General features: G+C 43.9%; 2 protein-coding genes and 1 pseudogene across 3 annotated transcripts; 2 read left to right on the top strand and 1 right to left on the bottom strand.

Annotated features, from left to right (window-relative positions):
- Positions 1-1174: 1174 nt before the first annotated feature.
- LOC306939383 (caprin-2-like) lies at positions 1175-5339 on the top strand (the record flags this gene model as incomplete). The annotated part of the gene is made up of 5 exons (XM_079523969.1): positions 1175-1220; positions 1338-1523; positions 2488-2565; positions 3081-3215; positions 4782-5339. 5 exons carry the CDS (start codon positions 1175-1177, stop codon positions 5060-5062), a joined length of 726 nt encoding a protein of 241 aa, XP_079380095.1. The 3' UTR covers positions 5063-5339.
- A 2878-nt stretch (positions 5340-8217) lies between these two features.
- LOC306939382 (inhibitor of growth protein 4-like) lies at positions 8218-8981 on the top strand (annotated as a pseudogene). Its single transcript has one exon. The product of its transcript is annotated as an inhibitor of growth protein 4-like (transcript).
- Positions 8982-12299: 3318 nt separating this feature from the next.
- Positions 12300-21793, bottom strand: LOC306939717 (alpha-methylacyl-CoA racemase-like). Its single transcript, XM_079524404.1, has 6 exons — positions 21730-21793; positions 20968-21249; positions 18001-18144; positions 16855-17015; positions 16178-16368; positions 12300-13798 (listed from the first exon to the last, which is right to left on the bottom strand). The coding sequence occupies exons 2-6, from the start codon at positions 21212-21214 to the stop codon at positions 13399-13401; spliced, it is 1143 nt and encodes a 380-aa protein (XP_079380530.1). The 5' UTR covers positions 21215-21249; positions 21730-21793; the 3' UTR covers positions 12300-13398.
- Positions 21794-24595: the final 2802 nt, after the last annotated feature.

The following is a 24595-nucleotide window of genomic DNA, read 5'->3' as shown; positions in this document are numbered from 1 at the left end:
GGCTAACATGTATGTTGGGACATGATTATAGGCGGGAGACATGTGAGAATTTTGGCTGGTTGAAGACCAAGCGAGCTGCGGCATTTTGGATCAGTTGGAGAGGCTTAAGTGCACATGCCGGTAGGCCAGTAAGGAGGGAGTTACAATAGTCGAGTTTTTACAAGACTGTTGTCTGGATTAGGAGCTGTCTCCCGCATAGGGCAGGACTTAGCTGGGAAGAAGAGAAGCTCAGTCTTGTCTGGGTTCAGCTTGAGGTGGTTGGAGGACATCCACTGTGAGATGTCAGCCAGGCATGCAGTGATGCGCTCTTCCACCTGAGTGGCAGAGGGGGGGAAAGATAGATAGCAAAATCGTGTTCAAGCATGTAATGATGTCTCAAAACATGAGAGGACGGGGGTTGCACTTGACAATAGGTATATTAATCGTAGTTCAAGAACTTGAGTTAAATCTCTCTCAAACCCTAGGAAACAGACTATTTAGGCGAGCGGCCATTGTCAGTCTATCCGGTTTAACATGATGCGTATATCAAATCAGTGTCACAATTGACTCTTGTTCGCTTTCCCAGGAAGAAGCTTTAAATTGCACAATCAGAAACACTAAACAGGTTTTCAAAGAGATTGTACCTGCCAGGTGAGTAGGCTACAGGTGATGGTCCAAACCCCCACAACTCGCACTCCATGAGACAAATGCATACATTTGCATTCCTATGGGCAAGGGTCACGCTACGGAATGGACAAGCCCCTGAATGGGCGAGGAGCTAACTTTATGCACTGCCCATGCACTAGTAGTTCTCTGGTTTGGTGTTTTTTTCTCATTCAGTGTTTTTCAAAGGGAGTTGGGGAGGCAGCTGCCTTTATGGTAGATAGGCCTATGCCTCTGATCCCACGATTACCCTTATTCCATATTTTATTAAACTCATGTTATTGACGCCTGGTGCAACCTATATGTTGTTCTACCTTTGATGCTGGCACGCTCTCTGTGTCTCATCAGCTATTGCTATACATGTAGCAACATAACTATTTAAGAAAAAGAGAGAGAATCAGAATTTGAAGGTTTTCAGAAACCTTAGGTAACCTAGAAGGCATTTCCAGATTCGGCCTCAGGCATCAATGTGATATATATCGTGCATGAGTGAGCATGCAATTATACAGTATGGGCACATTTCCTAGTAAGGATGAAGCAACTCATCCGATACCCACGTTATCAGCCCAGACAATCAGGTACACCTACGCATACATTTCTTCACCTCCGACTTCCCGGTAAATGCCAATGTTGACGTGGCATAGGCCACCGGATAATAGTTATCATGTTACAGCTCTGGCTCTGCTTATAAAAAGGCCTCCTCTGTGTCAGTGTAAGCAGCTCTACCCAACAGGTGCATAGAAAACAGACAGGCATAGACAAGACAGTCACGCCGTGCGACAACGCCAACATGTGCGAATCTCTGAGTGTTGGACAAGTGTTGGACACTAAGTTGGCCGAGCTGGAGGCTGCAGTGGACTTTCTGAAGAAGCAGAATGCAGGTAAGCTCTGTCAATCAGATAACTAGATTGATTTGCTTTATTGATAAGAATCCTGAATGCAGTTCCCCATAACACAATATTAGCACATCTTCACTGTTCAATTCAATATCTCTAAAATGTTGGGGAACCAATGTGTCAGGGGCTCAGGGCATTATCATTTTACCACAGCCAATGTTAATGCTCAGCTGTGGATCAGGTTAACCACTTTAACCATTATTTTAAACTTTAGTGGTTGAAAAATAGCAGATCTACAAGCTCGTAGCGCAGCACTCGTATATTTTTGAAAAATCCTAAAAATGAGTCCAAATCTTTGAATATATTCGTTCACAGCAAACGTTTTTAACTCATATCTTTCCTTCTGGGGGTTCCCTGGAACAACATATTTTCAGACAGGGGCCAATTACATAATTTTTGGGGTCCTAATTTTTGAGAAGCACTGACATATACGTTTTTCAGAAAACTGTCATGATTCAGAAGACATTTGTAGAATCTGGTCTCAGGTCTTAATGGGTTAACGAAAAGCATTGAGTGAAGCCTTTTTACTGGAAATGTCTTAATGTGTTCACAGAGCTCACGTCTAAATGTCTTAATGTGTTCACAGAGCTCACGTCTAAATGTCTTAATGTGTTCACAGAGCTCACGTCTAAATGTCTTAATGTGTTCACAGAGCTCACGTCTAAATGTCTTAATGTGTTCACAGAGCTCACGTCTAAATGTCTTAATGTGTTCACAGAGCTCACGTCTAAATGTCTTAATGTGTTCACAGAGCTCACGTCTAAATGTCTTAATGTGTTCACAGAGCTCACGTCTAAATGTCTTAATGTGTTCACAGAGCTCACGTCTAAATGTCTTAATGTGTTCACAGAGCTCACGTCTAAATGTCTTAATGTGTTCACAGAGCTCACGTCTAAATGTCTTAATGTGTTCACAGAGCTCACGTCTAAATGTCTTAATGTGTTCACAGAGCTCACGTCTAAGCAGCAAATAACTGATGCACAACTGACCACCTTGAACAAAGATGTGGAAAACCTCAAGAGAGAGGGTAAGTTAAAGTGATGCATTTGTTACAACTAATTAAAGGACCACTTTTCAACTTATCTTCATATAATTGGTCCTCATGTTCATGATAAAAATACCACCTTTTCTTCCTACTCAGTCTGTGTCAGGCTTTGGGCAGTTCAGAAACCCATCCACCAGTGACATAATCGTTAGGCAGATTTTGTTTTGAAAGATTTAAAAAAATGTAATATTTATATTATCGTGAGTTTCTATTAGCTTGGATTTCCCATCAATGATGTCACTGGTGGACGGGTTTCTGAACTGCCCACAGCCTTCCTATGAGACGCAGACCGAGGCATTTTATCACGAACATTAGCCAGGACCAATTATATGAAGGTATAGGTTGAAAAGTGGCAAAGTGGTCCTTTAAACAAATTATATGAATTAGACAGAATGGAAAATCCAAGCTTGAAATTATGTCAAATGTCACAGAAAATGTAATGAAACGGTGAGAAAGTGTAATGTTTTCTCCCTGCTCTCTTTCTCTTCTGTCCTCAGTCGGTCAGAAAGTGGGCTTTTCAGCATCGCTGGGAGATGATGGACTAGTGCGTATTGGACCTACGTGTGAAGAGCAAACTGTCGTGTTCAAGAATGTCTTCTTCAACAACGGCAACGCCTACAACGCTTGCACAGGTACTGAGAGCCTCAGAGAACGGGTTTTTAAAGGAGAATGCTGGATTAACCATTGTATTACCTTAATCTGATGTTATTATATCCAATAGAGTGGTATAGAGAGAGTAGGAAAATTACATAACATCCAGAGCGCAGTGCAGCTCCGACCACATGTGCTGGGTCTTAGGCTAAATCCCTTATTTTGATCGCAAACTTATTTTTGAGTGGTGCCTCCGCTCCATTACGGAGCTATGTGTGTCTGTATGTATGTATGTCTGTCTCTGTATGTCCGAGCACGGAAAGCTGCAACACCTAAAGTGGCCAGTAGAGTACAGCACAGAGTAAAGTGGCACAGAGTACACTACAGTACGAGCCCTGGCCCGTTCCTGGGGATCTGGATGTTCCGGGGACCCCGGGGACCCCCACACGGACCCCCCCGGAGACCACCACATGGTAACTGTCATTTCTCGACCGCTTCGGACACACGGCAGCTCGCCAGAAACTGGACCGGCCCCCTGGGGGCGTTCCTGGGGGTCTGATTGTTCCGGGGACCCCCCGAGGACCGGCACATGTAACTCTGTCATTTCTCGACCACTTCGGACGCACACCTGAGCTGCGGTCCGCTCCGGATGTTGTTTTTATTTTATGTTTTTTACTCCAAAGGAGTGGCGTGCACAGATAGACTACAGTCTATGAGATAGACACTAGGTGATGCTAGAGCACCTGTCCTTTGCCCTCTGGACAGCAATGTGCCCTTTTTATTTTTTGTACAGTATTTTTGATTACCTGCCCCTCTAAATGTCTGTGCACGCCACTGCAGAGAGATGAAGCAGGGACCCCTTAGCTGAGAGAGATGAAGCAGGGACCCCTTAGCTGAGAGAGATGAAGCAGGGACCCCTTAGCTGAGATAGATGAAGCAGGGACCCCTTAGCTGAGAGAGATGAAGCAGGGACCCCTTAGCTGAGAGAGATGAAGCAGGGACCCCTTAGCTGAGATAGATGAAGCAGGGACCCCTTAGCTGAGAGAGATGAAGTAGGGACCACTTAGCTGAGAGAGATGAAGCAGGGACCCCTTAGCTGAGTGAGAAATGAAGCAGGGACCCCTTAGCTGAGTGAGAAATGAAGCAGGGACCCCTTAGCTGAGAGAGATGAAGTAGGGACCCCTTAGCTGAGTGAGAAATGAAGCAGGGACCCCTTAGCTGAGTGAGAAATGAAGCAGGGACCCCCACATGTGTAAAATTGTGTTGCAGATTAAACTTTTTCATAGATAGCATCAGTCTTGTTTGACAGCAGTATCATTTCTAATGGTTTCATGTTAATGTGTATTTTCAGACATTTAACCACATAAAGGGAAAAAATAACCCTTTGGTCATTTTATAACGTCAACTAAGGCTTATGTGAACTGAACACCCCAGAATTTGCTTGATTCAATATTTAGCTATTTGATATACATTTTAGCTGCCCCGCCCCCTTCCCAAACAAACCCAATGTAACTTAACTCAAACTCCATCTTAACCATGACAGATTCATCGAAAACACCCGTCCCTACGGGGACGGGCCCTAATGATTCCATATTGCTGACTTGCAGGTATCTTCACTGCTCCGTGTAAGGGAGCGTTCCAGTTCATCTTCAAAACGATCGGCCTATGTGATTACAATTCGGGGGCCTATCTGGCGAAGAACGGCGAGCGTCAAGTCAGCACCTGGCGACCCAAGGGAAGCGGCCGTGACACCGCCACCCAGGCAGTGATTCTGCCACTCGATGCCGGAGACACAGTGAATTTGGTCACTTGGGCGTCGAATGATCAACTATTCGACAATCAGTACCGCTACTCTACTTTCAGTGGCTTTCTGCTCTTCTCACTGTAGACATTCTGTACTGTAGCCCCAGTGGTCTCCCCCCGCAAAAATAATCATATTTGAACTGGGCACCACCTACAATAACCATATTTGAACTGGGGGCCACACAAAATAACCATATTTGAACTGGGGGCCACACAAAATAACCATATTTGAACTGGGGGCCACACAAAATAACCATATTTGAACTGGGGGCCACACAAAATAACCATATTTGAACTGGGGACCACACAAAATAACCATATTTGAACTAGTGACACCCCCCCCCCCCAAGCAAAATGAGTAAATCAAGATCTTCAAACCCATACCATGTATGAATGGGGTATATGAAAATAGCTGATCTACAAGCTCAGTTTTAACAACACAACTCATGTGTATTTTCAGATGGGGGTCATGTTTATTTTGGGGTCCTTGATATGAAGGAGTGTAGAACCACTGGTGTGTGTGCAGGTGAACACAGGAGGAAGTGTATATCAAAGAATGCTTTTCGTGTGCGGATAAAATAAAACACCTTCCAACAAGTATTGAAGCCTTTCTCGCCTTTCTTCTATAATCCTACTAAATATGTGCCACGTCTCTGTGTGCGTATGTGCGTCTGTGTGTGCGTGTACGGTTGTAATGCACGTAACTCGAGAACCGTTTGACCCACCGACTTCACATTCGACACAAGCGTTCCACACCCCCACAGGGAGTGCAGTGCCAGGTGTCGAGTCGGTCAGACCCACAGTTCTCCAGAACCATCACAAAAGGCTCTGGTCAGGCTCTGCCAGTGGGCCTAATGAGGCCAACTCCTTTCACCTGGGCCAGGCTCTGCCAGTGGGCCTAATGGGGCCAACTCCTTTCACCTGTGCAATTTCCAGCCTCTGCCTCAGCTTTCAGTTTGCAGTCTTCACACACACAGGCACATAGGCACATACACAGTTCTCCATGTGGGACACCGGCTGACGGGTGCTATGACAACGTATATCATTAGGTTCCCAAGTTGCATCGTTCCCAAGTAGACTGGTGGCCAACTGTGACGGGCACGTACAGGTCTAGTCTAACTATAAATGCACCACTCTGTCCGCATGCGTGTGTGTGTGTGTGTGTGTGTGTGTGTGTGTGTGTGTGTACCATCAACCTGCAAAACAGGAACTGCTGTTTCAATAGAGGTGCTAGATAGATGTGGTTTGCTTTTCCCCCGAAATATTTGTATTAATTATTATTACAGCCTACTGCTGCACAACGTTTGGCCATTGTGACAAAATAAAACTTGTTTATATAGAAAAGCATTTATTTTTTTCGTGTTGTGAATAATGCCATAAAACCACCCCCAAATGCCCCAAAACGGCCAAAATGTTGTGCGCGCGCTTCATGCACGCACACAGGTTCGCATGTGCAGGGGGGCCTTTCGAGCTTCAGTGCCCAGGGGCCCTCAGAGGTGCCAATCCAGCCCTGGATTTCAAGCTAATAGAAACGACAGCCTTCCTCTTCCTGGAACGTTAACATGTTGAAATAGAAAAGAGAATGGGCATGAACATCCCCAACAAGTTTGGGCAGGTGCTGAGCGACGAATACAGTAAACGCTTGCACTTTCAAGGATCACTCGGTGAGGAAAAGAGCCTTGTGCACAGATTGTTTTGGTGTGTGAGCGTTAATTTATTCTTTTCCATGTTGAAATAGAAGCCATTGTTCTTGCATCCATAAAAGAAATCACACCTGTGTGAAGTGAGGGGCGATCTTATCATCATACACATCATCTCATTGCGGCCAATCAGCGGCCTCACCTTCGTCTTCAATGATTGTGCAATGTTTGTGTTAACACGAACACTCAAAATTGTCAATTCATTGTCAATGGGATTTAATCGCCCCTCAAAAATACAACTCTGAGACTGAAACTTTGATTGAAACATGTCGATCACTCAGCTTGTTGAGGTTCAGTTGGCTATTGCATGGATGAAATACCATAGGTTGTCTCTACATTTCTGGATCGTTGCCTCGATGAATTAGCCCCTCTCTACCTCCCTCCCCGGCCCCTCACTGATCCTACTCTGATCTTCACCATGCATGGATCAGCTTAAGTTTGGTGCTCTGCTCAGTAAATGACACTGCCATAAATATGTGTGAAGAAATGTATTTTCTGTACTGGTATGAGTATTGAAAGAAAATGAAACAAATAACATACTGGGTGATAACAAGGGTTAAAATATGGTTGAATATTTAACCCCGAAATGTAGTGTACGGAAGGAAAAAAAAGTCATGTTTTGTGTAGTTACAACATGGTCATTTATTTTCTGTTGACAAGGTTTGATCATTGGGGGAGATGTGGGGAAAAAGCATGTTAGCAATAGTTCCAGGAAGTGAGGTACCAGGAACAGCTATAAAAGTAAAGGGAGTGAGGCGACCTGGGGTTCCATTTTAGGTATCAAAAAGAGTGTTTGGTGGTGGTTTGTCAAAGAGACTGTTTAAAGACCAATACTAAACCAGAATCAGAACTTGATAAACTGAGAAATTGAGTAGTGGGGCCAGAAACCTTTGCGATCTGAAGAAGGAAAGTTTGGCCAAGGAGGGTTAGCTCTGAATCCATTTCATTCAGAGCTTTTATTTGCTGATTTTATATGGATTACTTGACAGAATAGAAGATCTACAATTTTTGGTTTAATAACTTTTGGATTACCTTTTAAGAACTATATGATGATGACATCATCATACATCACATTCCGTGCTCAGCCAATCAGCTGAGCACATTCCGTGCTCATACGGACAGACACAAAGCTGTGCTTAGGAGCGTGCAAACATATTGCAATTTTGTTTTCCTTTTAGTCTGCAATAAAGTTTGGTTACAGTATAAAGAATTACTGATGCAGGTACAGGACCTTTATTTCTTCAGTGTCTCTCCCCCCGTCCCCCCTCTCCCCGTCCTCTCTCTCTCTCTCTCTCTCTCTCTCTCTCTCTCTCCATCTCTTTTCTTGCTGATCGAGCTCTGGTCTGACATCACACGCTACACAAACCGATTTGTGCTGATGTCAGGCATGTCCATGTGCTGAGGCTTGTCCACATCTGGGCATAATCTGGGTACTCTGACACCCCATAATCTTGTAGGATTTCCGGACAATCTATCATAATGTATGACAGGACAACATAAGGGTCTAATTGTCTTGTTAGTTTGTTTTTGAATTTCCAAGATGCCAGCGGGAACGTATTTGGAGCATTATTTACATAGCATTGAGAATATGCCATTTGAACTGCAGCAAAACTTAAACGTTATGAGGGACCTGGATCAACACACAGAGGATTTAAAGAGCCAGATAGACTCCCTGGCTAAAGAGTACACGTCCAATGCTTGGACTCTGTCCTCTGAACAGAGACTCTCCATACTCGGGCAGATTCAGCAGTCCTACAGCAAATGCAAAGAGTTTGGAGATGATAAAGTACAACTGGCCACGCAGACCTATGAGATGGTTGACTTGACAAGCACATCAATCGTCTGGACACAGACCTGGCACGGCTCCAGGCTGACCTGAAGGAGAAGCAGAATGAGAGCCGTACCGACTATGATTCCTCGCAGAAGAAGAAGGTGGCTAAAACCAAGTCGAAAGTGAGGAGTTCAGATGAAGGTGGCAGCCCCATGAGCAAACAGAAGAAAGTCAAACTCCTTCAACCAGGAGAGATCAACATCAACACTGCCAACTTTGGGAATGTGCACCTCTCTGGTGTTTTGGAAATGCCAGTGGACCTCAACGAGCCCACCTATTGTCTGTGTCACCAGGTCTCCTATGGCAAGATGATAGGCTGTGACAACACCGGCTGTTCCATTGAATGGTTCCATTTTGCCTGCGTGGGCCTGGAAACCACACGGACACCAAGAGGCAAATGGTATTGTCCACAATGCTCACAAGACAGAAAGAGGAAAAAGTCACCTGGATACCTGAAACAAATCAGAAAATAGTATATTCACTACACTACACTACTACAACTATTTTGCTTTCTACATGTTTCAACTATTTAGCTTTCTTATCTTTCTTAACATGTGGTGTGTTTTCTTTTGGTTTGCATATGTTTTTTGTTACTTTTGTGCTCTCGACCATGAGTTTCATCAGGAGGAGCGCTAGCTCCTCCTATGTCCAGCTTTGAGGGTGTGTGTAAACACAAACATTGTCCCAACACAAACATTAAATGCCATCGACAATGAATGGACAGTTTAGAGTGTTTGTGTAAACACAAACATTGAAGATGAGGACACAAATTCTCATTGGCCGGAATGAGATGATATATGATGATAAGAGTGCCCCTCACTTCACATGGGTGTGATTTTATTTTGTTTTACATTTCATTTTATAAATTAACACTACACTTTTTATAACAGCTTGACGATTCTAGAATTCTAGAATGGGTTGGATGATTGTGTTTTCCATTATTTCTGCTTGTACCAACTCGATGTATGCAGGTCCCTTCATTAAAAGTAAGTTTTTGTTTTCTGTCAAAAACCTAGTTTGCAGGGGCCCCCTGCTGGCTAAACTAGTTAATGCACTGGCCATAGTAACTGCAAAGTCTGTGGTAGTTTAGTTTGTGTTTCTCACTGCCCTGTCTGAATAAAAGCACAACTCAATCTGGTCACCGACTCACCGGTCACCCACCAGGTCAATTGAGACAAGCACTCAGACTAGGCCTGCATGCAGAATAATCAAATTATACCAAACATAAAAGAAGTGTCCATCATGAGTTGGGTGTACTACAATACAATAATAACTAGAAAAAGTGCCCTTCTGGGCACAGGTCTCCACCAGGTGACCTGTGTGTGTGTGTGTGTGTGTGTGTGTGTGTGTGTGTGTGTGTGTGTGTGTGTGTGTGTGTGTGTGTGTGTGTGTGTGTGTGTGTGTGTGTGTGTGTGTCGCGGCTTGGCCTGTTGTAGCGCCACCATGAGGCTGATTTGAAAACGGTCAAGTGGCATTTCTTCCAAAGCCTAGTGGGAATATGCATGCAGTTTCACCACAATCAGACGCTGCGTTGAGTAGTTGTGGCGATCTGTACAAAACGGGCTACTCCTGAAAAGTTTAGAAGCCAATCGTAGCCAATGAGGGTGGATTATGAGAAATCAAACAAACCCGTCTTGATCTGAAAGACCCGTTTCGTTGAATGGCTCTAGAGCATGGGTTTTCAACAGGTGGTCCGTGGACCACTGGTGGTCCATGAAGGTGTTGCATGTGGTCCCTGACCATGCATTTAGTAATGTAGGAAAGTGAAGATTTATTGCATTGACCACAAGTTAAGAAACAATGCAGTAAATTATCTGGTGACAAACGATGACGCGTCGATGTTGTCAGTTACTGGGAAGTCGGATGTCAAGAACTTCCACAGAAAGGTGAGTTAGAATCTCAAGGGAAACCGTACCGGTTTGCCTGGTTGAGTCACCATTATAAGGAAATGTGCCCATAATCAATCGCAAGTGTCTGCTTACTCATAGAGTAAGTTACAATGAACAGCAACATGAGTTTAATATGGAAGTTTAATTTCTTTCCCCCACACCACGCCCATATCCCCCCTCCCAACACAACAATGGTCCCCAGGTTAATTCTCAGTCAGGGTATAGTGGTCCCCAGGTTGATTCTCAGTCAGGGTGGTGGTCCCCAGGTTGATTCTCAGTCAGGGTGGTGGTCCCTGGTTGGCTGGTTCATAATCAGTTGAAAACCCTTGCTCTAGAGAGACTATGTACCAATTTGCGTGATAGACAAAATCTGTAGGTGTACTGTCCAAAAACTTGTTTTGCACAAAGCGGCCTCCTGGTGGCGCTATAACAGGCCGTTCTGGACATTTTGGGGCAGAGGTTCATCGTTGGCATCGTTGGGAGTGTGTGTGCAAAATTTGGCAACGACCGGGTTAACGGTGCCGGAGATTAGCTGGTCACAGACGGACGGACGGACGGACACACGGACACACGGACGGACGGAGTGCAAAACATACTCTCTCCCCATGCCTTCGGCCTGGTGGAGACAATAATCATTCTATAAATACACAAAATCACGTGTAACCTCCCGCATATCGAAAGAACCGCCTGACCAATCGATTGACATGGTATGTGTAGGCCTATCCCCCAGAGGGGGTAACGTCCCTGATGTTCCCTCAGCTGAACATGGGGTCTAATTTGGGATCTGGTAACATAGGGCTGAAGGAACCCGAGTATGCTCTCTTGCCGAGGACCCATGGATGGGTTACTGCCTGGGGGATTCGGTCAGCCTGGCGGTTGTCAGGAACGATAAGTGCGTGCGTGCGTCCTTTTATGCTCATGTATGGAGATCCCGGGGCGGCGGTGGCTCAGGGGTAGAGTGGCTGGATGGCAACCGCAAGGTTGCCAGTTCAAACCCGGGCTCCCCCAGAGTTAGTGTTGAAGTGTCCTTGAGCAAGACACTGAACCCCTAATTGCTCCTGATGTGCTGGTTGGTGCCTTGCATGGTTTCTGATGCCATCAGTGTATGAATGTGTGTGGGAATGTGAGAATGTAATGCACAATCTATGTAAAGGCTATATAAATGCACCATTTACCATCTTTATCCCTGATGTCATCAATATGATGTAATCTACTGATGTCACAGACTGGCCTCCAAGTATTATGATAAAGGAGCTGCACTACGTACCCTCACAATCACAATGATTTTGTCTAGCAAAAGAAGCCTGGACCTCAGCAAATCTAACTTTTAATTCATAATACACAGCGCACGGTTTATTAAATCATTGCTTTAGGAATCGTTGGCCTAAGTACAGCCTTTTACACGATTAAAATGTAAAGCATCTACTATCTCAAAGTGTGGTCCCGGGACCCCCAGAGGTCTTTTACAGGGGGTCCCCAGAGGTCTTTTACAGGGGGTCCCCAGCTAAATGTGTTTATGAAGCATCCAAATCAGTCCTTGACATGAAAACATCTGAGAACCACTGATCGGAACATGCCAAACAATAACTAAAAAATCACACCCGTGTGAACTGAGTGGTGCACTATCTCTCTCTCTCCGTTTCTGGCACAACAGCGCCACTTTTGGTACTAGTCACACACATAGTCACACACACACAAACACACATAGTTGAACACGGACATTGCTGTTCGTTGGAGTGGTTGCACCACTCAAAAAGAGAGAAAAAAGAAAAGAATACCCATACATAAGAAATAAAGTGTACATGAAACGGACACATCATTTAGGTACATCATATTGTTCGGGTCGATCTTTAATTGTGCCACAAAATAGTAATTTTTATTTGTTGCATTATTTGCGGTGCATTTAATAAACCAGCTATGGAATTCAGAGTTCAGACTAGTGCATCTTTGTTATGTAAATTGGTTGTATTTATTATAGCTATGACAGCCATACAACAAAGGTTGTTGTCACCTTTTTTGTTTGTTTGTGAGAGAACAACAATGGGAATATGTTGTTTTTAACCAACATGATTTTGGGTTTTATGCAATCAAAATAAAATAAAATAAAACGGAACTCCACTCTTTCAGTATATGAACCATGTTGTTATTGTTGGTTGGCCTACATGGTGAGACACAGATGTGCTGTGTTTGGAGTCATGCCACAGACATTCCACACATACCTACATTCTGCACCGTAACAATGTGAACACCAAACAAGCACACCATGGCTAATGTATACTGTCACACAAGGAGGTGCACTTGGTTTCACACAACAATATGTCTACGCGTTTGTGGCACCAAGCTGTTGTGCCTGTGAAAGGAGACATCATTTAGCCTTGCATTGCGATACTAATATACCACTGCGCTGCACATGCATTAGGGGCGGATGAATCATTATAACTGGAAAAATCATGATTGCTAATTGCATGAGGACGGATTTTTAATATGTGGAGTGTCAAACTACTAATCATTGTGATGTAATCATGTCCTTGGGAGTAAATGTCTCACAATGAATCTCACCAGGTGGTAAATGTCCACTGCTGATTGGCCTGCAGAAGAGCTTTATTCTTCCCCAGAACATGTTCTATTGATGACTAAGAATCACATTGGCAAAGTGGTTGTATGTTCACAATGTCCGCCTTGAACCACTAAATTGACACAGCCTTTTTACATTAAAACCTATGAGAAATTACCAAAAAGCGGCTGCATAGTGCAAAAGGCACTCAGGCCCGCATTAACAATGGAATTTAGTGGAGGTTAGGCTCCAGGGCCCGCAGCTTGCAAGACTGTTGTTGTGAGCTTGTAGATTGGCTATTTCTGCTACTGTCATGTGACACCATCGCACGATGAAATAAGGCATTCATTTACAACAACAACAAAAATATGGAGATCTGAGGTTTCTGTCCGACAGCTACAAAATGGAACAATATACAGTATGGCTTGTTCCACTGTGTCCAGGTCTCTACAATTTAGCCTTGACAGTGTTAGACTCTATCACTCCAGCTGTTAGCATCCGCTCTATTTCTACTGGACTAAAACCATACTCCTGTAGGACCTGACATGTATGTTCTCCGATAAGAGGGTCACGTGCCAAGCAAGGTTCTGCAGGAGTTCGGGAGAGGAGCGGAGCTGGTCGGGGGCTCTCCTCACCCGCAGGGTCCTTAATGAAAGAACCTCTTTCCCGGTTGTGGGGATGGGAGCTCACTTCGTCGAAAGACAGCACAGGTGTAACACAGGCATCTGTCCCCTCAAAAACACTCAACCAATGGGCCTGGGATTTAGAGGCAAAACGCTCTGTGAAGATCCGCCTGAGCTCAGGCCAATTGCCAGAGCTCATCTGAGGAGGCAAAAAGTAAGAGGAACTAAAAACTAGAAAGGTGTGCTTAGTAGAGCTCAAATCTATATCAGGAGGCATTCATGTAAACCCATATAATTTACTTTGTTGACTGGGGCCAAGAGGTCTGTACTCCTTTTTGCCCCCTATACGCCCAATATCAAGAATAGTCAAGAATAGTCTATCTAAAAGTTCACAATATGTCGCAATGCATTGTGAGCTTGTAGATTGCCTGATTTGTTTTTGCCAAATACTCACCTACAATATTTTTGCCAAATGTTCTAATGATATTATGTCCAGAATAAGGTCCCTAGGGTTCAAGTGGTTAATACTAATAATACTAATATAGTCTGATGAAGTAACATTAGGTCAAACTGATCTTGTCTCTTTCTCTGGCTCCCTCTCTAGGACAAATTGTAAAATACAGTGGAACATAAGGCTGTGATGTGCTGTTGGACATACTGTCGTTTTAAGTTCCCCATTACGAAGTGCCACTTAAACAAATAATGCAGTAAGATAAAGTCCGAAAGGTTGGTCATCTGGATGCTACACAAAGTGGTGTGTTGTGATTATGATCGTTAATTATTTTTGTGCCGGGTCTGTATATATACGGACCCTGCCGCTAGGGGACGTCATATCCCAGGTCCGTATATATACGGACCCTGCCGCTAGGGGACGTCATATCCCAGGTCCGTATATATACGGACCCTGCCGCTAGGGGACGTCATATCCCAGGTCTATATATACGGACCCTGCCGCTAGGGGACGTCATATCCCAGGTCTGTATATATACGGACCCTGCCGCTAGGGGACGTCATATCCCAGGTCTGTATATATACGGACCCTGCCGCTAGGGGACGTCATATCCCAGGTCCGTATATATACGGACCCTGCCGCTAGGGGACGTCATATCCCAGGTCTGTATATATACGGACCCTGCCGCTAGGGGACGTCATATCCCAGGTCTGTATATATACGGACCCTGCCGCTAGGGGACGTCATATCCCAGGTCTGTATATATACGGACCCTGCCGCTAGGGGACGTCATATCCCAGGTCCGTATATATACGGACCCTGCCGCTAGGGGACGTCATATCCCAGGTCTGTATATACACGGACCCTGCCGCTAGGGGACGTCATATCCCAGGTCCGTATATATACGGACCCTGCCGCTAGGGGACGTCATATCCCAGGTCCGTATATATACGGACCCTGCCGCTAGGGGACGTCATATCCCAGGTCCGTATATATACGGACCCTGCCGCTAGGGGACGTCATATCCCAGGTCTGTATATATACGGACCCCAATGTATACTCTTAGCTTTTAACATTGGTCCGGTTGCTATGGCAACGCCCCACCACTCCAGCTATGGGATGAAAATATAATCACCATTTAAAGCAGTTGACACTAGGAGGATTTTCAAACGTCCATAAATCGTAATCCAGGAGAGCTGTCCTTTGTGGATCTTCTGCCATCCAAATTTCGGATTTAATATGTGCCTTTGTACCACAACGCTCCCGCCTGGCCCACCATGTAAAAGCTTCTGACGAAAGGTAAACACTAAACAGTGTGTGCTTGTGCCAATGATACTAACGTGTGTGTAGTGAGTGTGTGTGGGGGGAAAACTCTGACTCTTAAAGTGAACGCGTATGGTGGCACCTGGAACTGGGATTTATGCTAACAGCTAGCCGCAATAATGACCCTTTTGTTAAAAGCACAGTAACAGTACAGTAGGCCTACAGCAGAAATTAATCAATACAAGTTGTAGTTTGGTGGCATAATGAGTTTCTTTTGTCTCCTCGCAACTTGTAGCTCATGTAGGAATCTTAAACAGCAGGCCCGTATGAACTCCCTCTGGAGAAAACTACCAAAAGGCACATGACGTACACATGTGATCCATGTACATCCTCTCACTGAAAACTAGATTAAGCCGACATGAAAGCAGCAGCCTCATACTGTCTGACATAGTACTGAAAACACACTCTCTCTCTGTCTCTCTCCATTGAGTGGTGGGACGTTTAATAATAGACTTTATTGTCCCACTTTTCCCATATCCTGGAGGGATGATTGCTATTCCATTATAACTTTCTAAAATTACCAGTAGGCTATTACAATATTACAAGAGAATTGAGGTCCTCTTGGGCCTGCTGCCTGCATACAAGAAATATGATGCTGGTCAGTGGATGCAAACGCTATGTCCTCCTGGTTTAGCTCCTCACTCCAAACCCATCCCTAGGACCAACAGTCCCAAGACCAACCAGTAGGGGTCAGCAGAGACAAGATTACCCAACTGTGTGTGGTGACTGCTAAATGCCAATGGCCTACTCTATGGTGGTGACTGCTAAATGCTAATGCCCACACAAAACATTCATTCATCCCACTTCTCCGATAGTGTGTTCCACCCACGAACCGTGAAGGAACTGCTTGTAGAACTGTGGTTCCATGGCGCCTACAGCCACATGTTTTCCATCAGAGGTCTTGTAGGTTTCATAGAATGGAGCTCCACCGTCCAGCATGTTCTCTCCCCTGGGTTGGTCCCACATACCGATGTGACGGGACTTCCATATGAAGGAACCTGTGTATGCTGCTCCCTCCACCTGTAGACACACACACACACACACACACACACACACACACACACACACACACACAAAAAAGTTATGTTTAAGCCAGAAATTGCAGATCTACAAGCTATTGTAGATTGACTATTTTTGGCACACGACACTGTCGCATGACAATGTCAAGCTTTGGACAGTGATAATTTGATAGTTAGATAAAGACCAAAGCCAGGAAGAAACACACACACACACTCATGTGAAATGAGGGGCACCCACAGTGGCTGCTATCATCATCCTCATCGTCCTCCACGAGACATGAATGCAGCGGAATGAGTCACAAGATGTATTTATATTGGCCACTTGACATCTTACGTCGTCATTTACTGCCCTAACAAACATGAAAGTCCATAGACTTGGCTGCCACGTGACGTAATCTTCAAAAACCGTGCAAAGACATTTAGCCTATAGAAACAAAGGTATCGTGCAGACGTGCACTCATGGAGTGGTCATAATGATAAAGCTTACCATGCTAGCGTCTATAACCTGTCCCTTCCCTGACGACGTCCTCTCCAGCAGCGCCAGGGCCACACCCAGTGCACAGGCCAGACCACCTCCTGCGAAGTCTGCAAGCAGGTTGAGCGGTGCGTAGGGTCTGTCGCCACCACGACCAAGCCTAGATAAAAGCCCTAGGGCAGAAGAAAGCAGTGGTGGAAAAAAGTACCCACACTTCTTACTTAAGCAAAAGTATCCATACTGTAATGTAGAAGTACTCACTTGAGTGAAAGTACACAAGTTTTAGTATCAAAATGTGCTTAAAGTACTCGTGCAGAATCCCATTTCAAGTTTTTAAATGTATATAAAAAACTTTTGAAAATAGCAGATCTACAAGCTCACAATGTGTCGCATCGTGACACATTGTGAGCTTGCAGAGCGGCTATTTTCAAATAGCCGAAATGTATATACTGTAGGGCTGAACTGTTTTAATGTATGTTTTTGTTTTGTAATGTTTTGTAATAATAATCCCAAAAAAAAGTAACTAGCAACTAAAGTTTTAAAATAAATGTAGTGTAGTAAAAGTACAATATTTTGCCTCTGAGATGTAGTGGAGTAGATGTAAAAGTATTGGAAATTGGAAATACTCAAGTAAAGTACAAATTCTCAAAATTGTACCTAAGTGTACCTTAGACAGAGAACCTGTATGGAGATGGATGGATGAGTAGCACACAGAGAGGACGCAAAATGGAGGAATCCCAAGAAAGTGATACTTTTTGTTTAATTTTGGTTTTAGTACAGTGGAGGAGATGGGGAACAGGGAGTGCAACACGCAGCAGGATCCACCGGGCTTGGGAATTGAACCTGGGACCTTAGGGCCTATATGTGTTGTACATACACGCCTTAAACACTCGGCCATTGGCGTTCCACTTTCAACATGACGTACCCATATCGGGCATGTTATTTATTGAACTGAGCAATTAATGAATGTATCATTGACCGTATAGTGCCCCCTTACCTACCATAACCAGGTATAAGTAGGTACCTATAATGGCATGCCCAAAAGAGGGCCGCCAGGTACTGTAGGTTAATCGAAAGTGGTTATGTGATGTATTATTTACAAATTATTTACAAAACGTATCAATCAACCAAAGAAACGTCCACAACATATGTCTGTACCTGACATGGCAAGGTAGTTGATATCATGGCCAGCAGCAGTGGCATAGGAGCCAGTCTGTCCATAGCCTGTCAGACGAGCATAGATCAGCTGAGGATTCTCCTTTAACAGATCGTCTGGACCGAGGCCCAGCTTCTCCATCACGCCTGCATGGAAAAATACAAGATGAATGATTCAAAACCATTCTATGATCACGCGCACACACACACACACACACACACAGGACTTTGGTACCTCAATAAAATCCTATGAAACTGTTTACATAAATGGTGCCAAAGGTTTCAAAACAGGGCACAACATGGGCTGGCTACAGTACATCGTTGCATAGAACACTTTAGAGTGGAGGTTCTCTACTGTCTACCACTGTAAACTACATTCTGTTGGAACCAGATTAATATGGCAGCAGCTTTCTTTTCAACTATTTTCCCAACCATTTGGTTGGTTTTCAAAACAAAGTGTCACTGTTGTCTACTGCAGCCTAACACACACATACATATTAACTGTATATATGATGATTTCAGGTGTATCAGTACAGTACAGTAGAGGGACCCCCACACGGTAACTCTGTCATTTCTCAACTGTTTCGGACGCGGGCCGGCTCGCCGGAACCGGCCCGGCCCCCTGGGCTGGTTCCTGGGGGTCTGGGTGTTCTGGGGACCCCCCGGGCCACCCCTAGGGACCCCCACATGGTAACACTGTCATTTCTCGACCGTTTTGGACGCGGGCGGCTCACCGGAACCGGGCCGGCACCCTGGGCGTGTTCCTGTGGGTCTGGAAGTTTCGGGGACCCCCCTGGGGACGCTCACACAGAGTTGCACCACTTACTTCACACAGGTGTGATTTTTCTGCCTTTATTGATAGAGAACATTAGCTGACAGTAAATGGGGAGAGAGAGATGAGCGACATGCAGCAAAGGTCGTCTGGATCGGGAGTCGAATCCGCGACACGCCGTCAGGCCGTACTAAGCAGCCTAGGTGCCCGGACCGCCACACTAGCCACCCACCCGGGCCTAAACTTTGGTTTCTTTAGAAGAACCAACATCTTTTAATGACTGAATGACAGTAAAGACCCAAGGGTGGTCACTCATTCCTTTTCAAATGCAGACAGACACAGACGTGACTCTTCAATTCGTATGATTCCGATGAAGTCAATGAGAGAACATTTGGAGCTGTACTACAATAACTTTAGAGCAGCAAACAAAAACTCTACACAAATGTCCATCAGCATTTCATCTTCCTCTTTGTAAGGTTAGGTATTCTACTACTACTGAACTACTGCATATTGTAATACCTCTTTTTCTGTTTTCAGTTGTCAATCTTTGGTTCTAACTTGTCAGGAGTTATTGTAACACAATAATATTAATAATAAATAATAATATAATGCCAAATAATGTTTTCCATCATGAGTAAAATGTGCAAAAAGTACTGTAAGTGATATTTTGTGGTTTTAACAAAAGTGCATGATGAAAGTGGTCCTGACGATTACTGTATACATTTTCTATGAGTTGGAGAGACAGGGATACTCCTGTAACTGGAAAAAAATGAAAAAGAAAACTCAATTGCAATGATTACCATCAGAATGTAGCTATTTAACTCTTATGTTAATCGTTTACCCGCCAGGAACATAGGAATTTTAAAACGTAGAATCTTGTAGCCTGCCACAAACGGAAAAGCCGTTTTAACAGCGATGTATTCATTAATGCATGTTTTAATACGATCGTATCGAAATCTACCGTCAGTTAGCTTTGTTATGCTTCTGACACAATGGGCGCGGCCATTTTGAAAATGCGCGCGCATCCACTAACATTGTCGGCTCTGTTTTCAGACGGCTTTATCTCACAGAAGCGACATTGCAGAGGACGCTTTGTCCCAGACAAGCGTTTTCAACGGCCTGTAGCAGGCGCTGTGATACTCGCGGTCCACTTTTTCCACCACCGACCGAGAGAACGAGCACCAGCTTCGTCAACACACACGGAATGGTTTCATAGTAAAATGCGATTACGGATATTTGGCTCTTCAAAGTTTTTTTTTGATTGATTGAAGAATTTATTAACAGTTTGCAGAATTACAGTACATTTCAAGCACAAACTCAATACAAAGGCTGTTAACTGTGAGTGGACGACCCAATTAAGCATTACACTTGTTTCCAACAGGGTCCACCATGTTCAAATCATCAAAACATTTAGAGACGTACAAATAGACACTTCTATAGACAGAACAGGAATTCATCACAAAAGAATTCATCAAAAAGGAGGTAAAAAGGGAAAAGAAATATATACAGTGAGGGGAAAAAAGGGGGGGGCGGGGGGGGGGATTCAGATTTTACGGGGGCCAGTTTCGAATTGCAGCCATCCGTAGGTGCCCTTTGAGAGCGGTTTTGAAGGAGTCAAGGGATTCGCATGTCTTAATGACAGTTGGTAGGGCGTTCCACATTTTGGTGGCATAGGAGCGAAAAGAATTTAGTCCCTTGTTTGTGCCGAATCTGGGTTGTACATGGTTCGTTGCACTCCCTCTGGTGTTGTGGGTGTGGACTTCGTTAACATTAAGGAAGTATCTAGACAGGTACATGGGTATCTTGGTGGTGTATCGAATCTTGTGGACCAGACCCATTGCAAGATGCTGTACTCTGTCGTCGACCCTAAGCCATTCCAGCCTGTCGAAGTGGGCAGGGGTGAGGTGGGTTCGGGGGGCTAGATCAAGTAGGAGCCTGACCAAGTAAGTGTCACGCGTGATTAAACCATGGCAATACGCAATCGAGGGATTAATGAATGGCGGCAGGCTAAGAGTTTTAACAGTGAAATGTCACTTATAGCCTTTAAGTGTTAAGTTATACCAAAGCTTCCGTATTCTGGGAAAACTTTCACAGAAAATCAGCTATCAGATATTTATTCATGTAGAGCGAAAAGAAAAAACACTAGTATAGCGCCGTGAGGGACTCTGGGTTTTAAGTGGTTAATGAGTTCTTCTGACCTTTTCGGTAAGGTTCCAAGACCACATCCGATTGGACACAGAGTTTCCGGAGCACGGCCACGCCCTCGGAAGTCTTCAGATTCAGTGCTATGGAGCGTTTGCCGCGTGCCAACGTGTCCATTGCCATGGCAACCCGAGTGCGGTCCACGCGGATCACCTCGGCACCAAAGTCCGCCAGAATCATGCCACAGAACGGTGCCGGAGCCAGGCCTGCCAGCTCAATGACCCTCACGCCAGCCAGTGCCATAACAACACAGACAGATACAGATGCAGGGGACAGAGCTGTGGGAAATCAGACAATAATAAATGCATACCTACATAGCAGAAAACCTGTGTGTGTGCCTGTCGGGCTGTCGCATGCATAACTTGGGCTTCCTGAAACTCTGTTTATAGATCTATGTTTGACCAATAAAGCGAACTTGAAAGTTGTAGTTGGCCTGTGCTTTAAGAAGGCAAAGTCCAAAGGTGGTGCAAGCTTGTCTCTGATTTACCGTGACAGTGTTAAACATAACCACCCAGAGTTTAATTTTACATCTTGAATCATGGCAAGGCTGTAATGCATTTAATATAACACTTAATAAAACACTGGCTGTTTAATCAACAGTAAAATGTTAGATTGACCCAAGTCACCCAATACAAGGAGCTGGGGTTGACTGCTGCCTGCTGCATATTGATATAGTATTATATCTATATCAGTGAATGACATAGGTTTACAAAATGATATAACTGGTCTATCAAGCAATGTTAATGACAGGTGCTTACCTTTAGGTACAGGCTACATGAATGAACAGCAACTCTGGCTTTCCTGTAGCTTCTTGGTGATGTCAGACTAGGCTGCAAGATTTCTGGGAAATGAAGTTTTCATAGCTAAATCAATGGATGGGCAAACTTTGATGCTAAATCTAGCTATGTACACCAAGGACTCATGCTTTTGTCCACAGCTTTGTAAATGTACAGCATTCTGAAGTAAGAAATGTAACCTGTGATTTTTAGAAGAAGCTTACATCTTCCACAGCAATTTAACCATTACTTATTAGGTTATAATGTCTGTATGTATTAATATTTAAATACAGGGAGTGGTGCACCCTTAAAACAACAATTTCTCTAGTCTGCAGGACTCTTCAGTTCATCCTCTGTGCATCGGAACTAATGTAGGATATTGGTTGGACAACATGATAAAGTCTTTCATAGACACCAAGCAGGAAATGACCCTAAAATGAATAGGCCTAAATAAACAACAAATCTTTTTACAACAGCTGTCGTTGTAAATGTAGGCAATAAAGTCTACCGACAGCTATCATCTTAAGGTGTGTGTGTGTGTGTGTGTGTGTGTGTGTGTGTGTGTGTGTGTGTGTGTGCGTGCGTGCGTGCGTGCGTGCGTGCGATGGAGAGAGGCTATTAGTTCGGAGGCTTAGTGAAAGGATAGTGCAATTGCGGATAAAAGCGTCATTTTTTGCATGATGGTTCGTTAGGGCCAGTTGTCCGGGTGCCCACTCATCCAGGTGGCCAGTTGTCCGGGTGCCCACTCATCCAGGTGGCCAGTTGTCCGGGTGCCCACTCATCCAGGTGGCCAGTTGTCCGGATGCCCACTCATCCAGGTGGCCAGTTGGTCACTTAAGTTGTGCAGGGTGCCCACTTGTTCAGTCAGACCAAATTTTGAGTGTGATATAGAGCTGACGGACGGACGGACGGACGGACGGACGGACGGACGGACAGACAGACAGACAAAAAAACAAGAGAATGTAAATTATACTACTTTTCGACCTTCATATTGTATGGAAAAGGAACACATTTTTGGGCTATGCAATGATATAGGCCAACAAGAAGACCATTAGAGTGTCAGCCATAGATAGTCCTGTTGCGTCTTTATCAAATCGAGTTCAAAGGTCAAGGTATCTTTTATTGTTACATCTTTAATGTGAGTATTGTAAAACATTATCTGTGGCTCAGATGGAATCATCAATGACATGAGATAGTAAGCACCGGTTCCACACTTTTAAGAAAAATAACTGAATGTAGAAATAAACCACTCCAATGCCAGATGAAAACCAGTCCTACTGGTATAGCTGCTGGAATGTTCAGTTGGTCAGGCACATGTACAAGCTTTATATGTGGCTCTTCGTGGTCTATAAATAACGTTATGAAGTATTTTTGTTCTTGACTGAGTGTCAAGCTAATTATAGAGCCATGATGTGTAGTACATATGGTCTTAAAGGGGGTGTAGGTAATATATGAATAAGTGTTAAATAGCTCTATGTTCTGATAGTAATCATTGCATATACTGTACACATACTGTATAAAGTGTGTGTTCCGTATAGCTGTGGTCTCCACGTCTATTTAGTAAACCTGAATCCATTTTCAGGTCAGGATACCAATTTCATCCAATCAGGGCAGGAGAGAGAAGTCAATATAGAGGGTATGCGCATGCATAAAGTGAATGGCAAATCGAGTGGCAAATTGAGTGAGTGGCAAAGTGAGTTTAACGTTGTTTAACGTTGTTTCCTAAAGTAGTTTTTTGCTGTGTTCCCGCATAACTTCCGGGTATGATGATGATGTCACACGCATACCCTCTATTGAAAGTGATGATCTTTTTGGGGTTCTTTCTTCTGATTGAACGAAATTGGTATCCCCCTTTTGCAGTTAGGCTGTATATGTATCAAATCCTGGATTACATAGTATATTTGTTACAATAAACATACGTTTCTCAGCCACTTCTGCGTTTCAGTTCAGCCTGAAGTTGTGAGCTTGTAGATCGGCTATTTTTGGGGTGCGACACAAGTATAAATTATGCTTTAGGGGGCCACGCTTATGTGAGTGAGGAGGAACAGCTGCTTTGTCCATTGGAGGAGTTCATTTTCACTGTTGAAACACACTAATGTTTGTGTGCTCTGCTGCAGCAGAACACCTGCCAACATGCACTTTGGACGGTCACAGGGAAGAAGTGGTAATGGATCTTGCATGCTACATAAATCACTCTTTGTTGGTGTGTTGCTCTGCATTGCTCAAATTTTTCAGAGCCAAAACAACATACCGTAGTTTTTATTTTATGCGTTAACATGTTGAATGAAATTACATTGTCCATATTTTGCATAATTAAACTTCAACATGATCAACATCTTTTTCATGTATGTATGTATGTATGTATGTATGTATGTATGTATGTATGTATGTATGTATGTATGTATGTATGTATGTATGTATGTATGTATGTATGCATGCATGTATGCATGTATGCAAGTGCTAAATGAAAGGCAATAAAATAAAATATTGTGTAAATATATTGTAAACTTTTCTGAGGATATTAAGGACGAATATAATTAGAAATCCTTATTACACATTTTCCTGGTATGTGCCATATATTTACAGATATTGCAAAATCAGGGTTTTGTTTATCTCCTGGTGAATTTTCTTTACTTTTTCATTCTGTCTGCATTGCTGATGTTAAGGATTCTAATAGATCCCACTAGATGGCACTATAATATTTTCCATGCAAGTGAACTTTACATTTATTTCTCCATTTCAATTTATAATTGCTACAATATCTCTGCTGTATAAATTCACATGATGTCCATAAAACTGTGTCCAGTTGGTGGACCACTGGTGGTCCATGATGGTATTTCATGTGGTC

The sequence above is a fragment of the Electrona antarctica genome, assembly GCF_951216825.1.
Source record: "Electrona antarctica genome assembly, chromosome: 16".
Classification (NCBI taxonomy): domain Eukaryota; kingdom Metazoa; phylum Chordata; class Actinopteri; order Myctophiformes; family Myctophidae; genus Electrona; species Electrona antarctica.
This window is presented reverse-complemented; position numbering and strand designations above follow the sequence as displayed.

Coding starts and splice junctions, on each gene's coding strand:
- LOC306939717 (XM_079524404.1), bottom strand. CDS start 21,214: ATGGCACTGGCTGGCGTGAGGGTCATTGAGCTGGCAGGCCTGGCTCCG. Junction 16,369..16,854: donor AGGTTATAGACGCTAGCATG/GTAAGCTTTATC, acceptor GTGTGTCTACAG/GTGGAGGGAGCAGCATACAC. Junction 13,799..16,177: donor AAGCAGTTCCTTCACGGTTC/GTGGGTGGAACA, acceptor TCTAGTTTTTAG/TTCCTCTTACTTTTTGCCTC.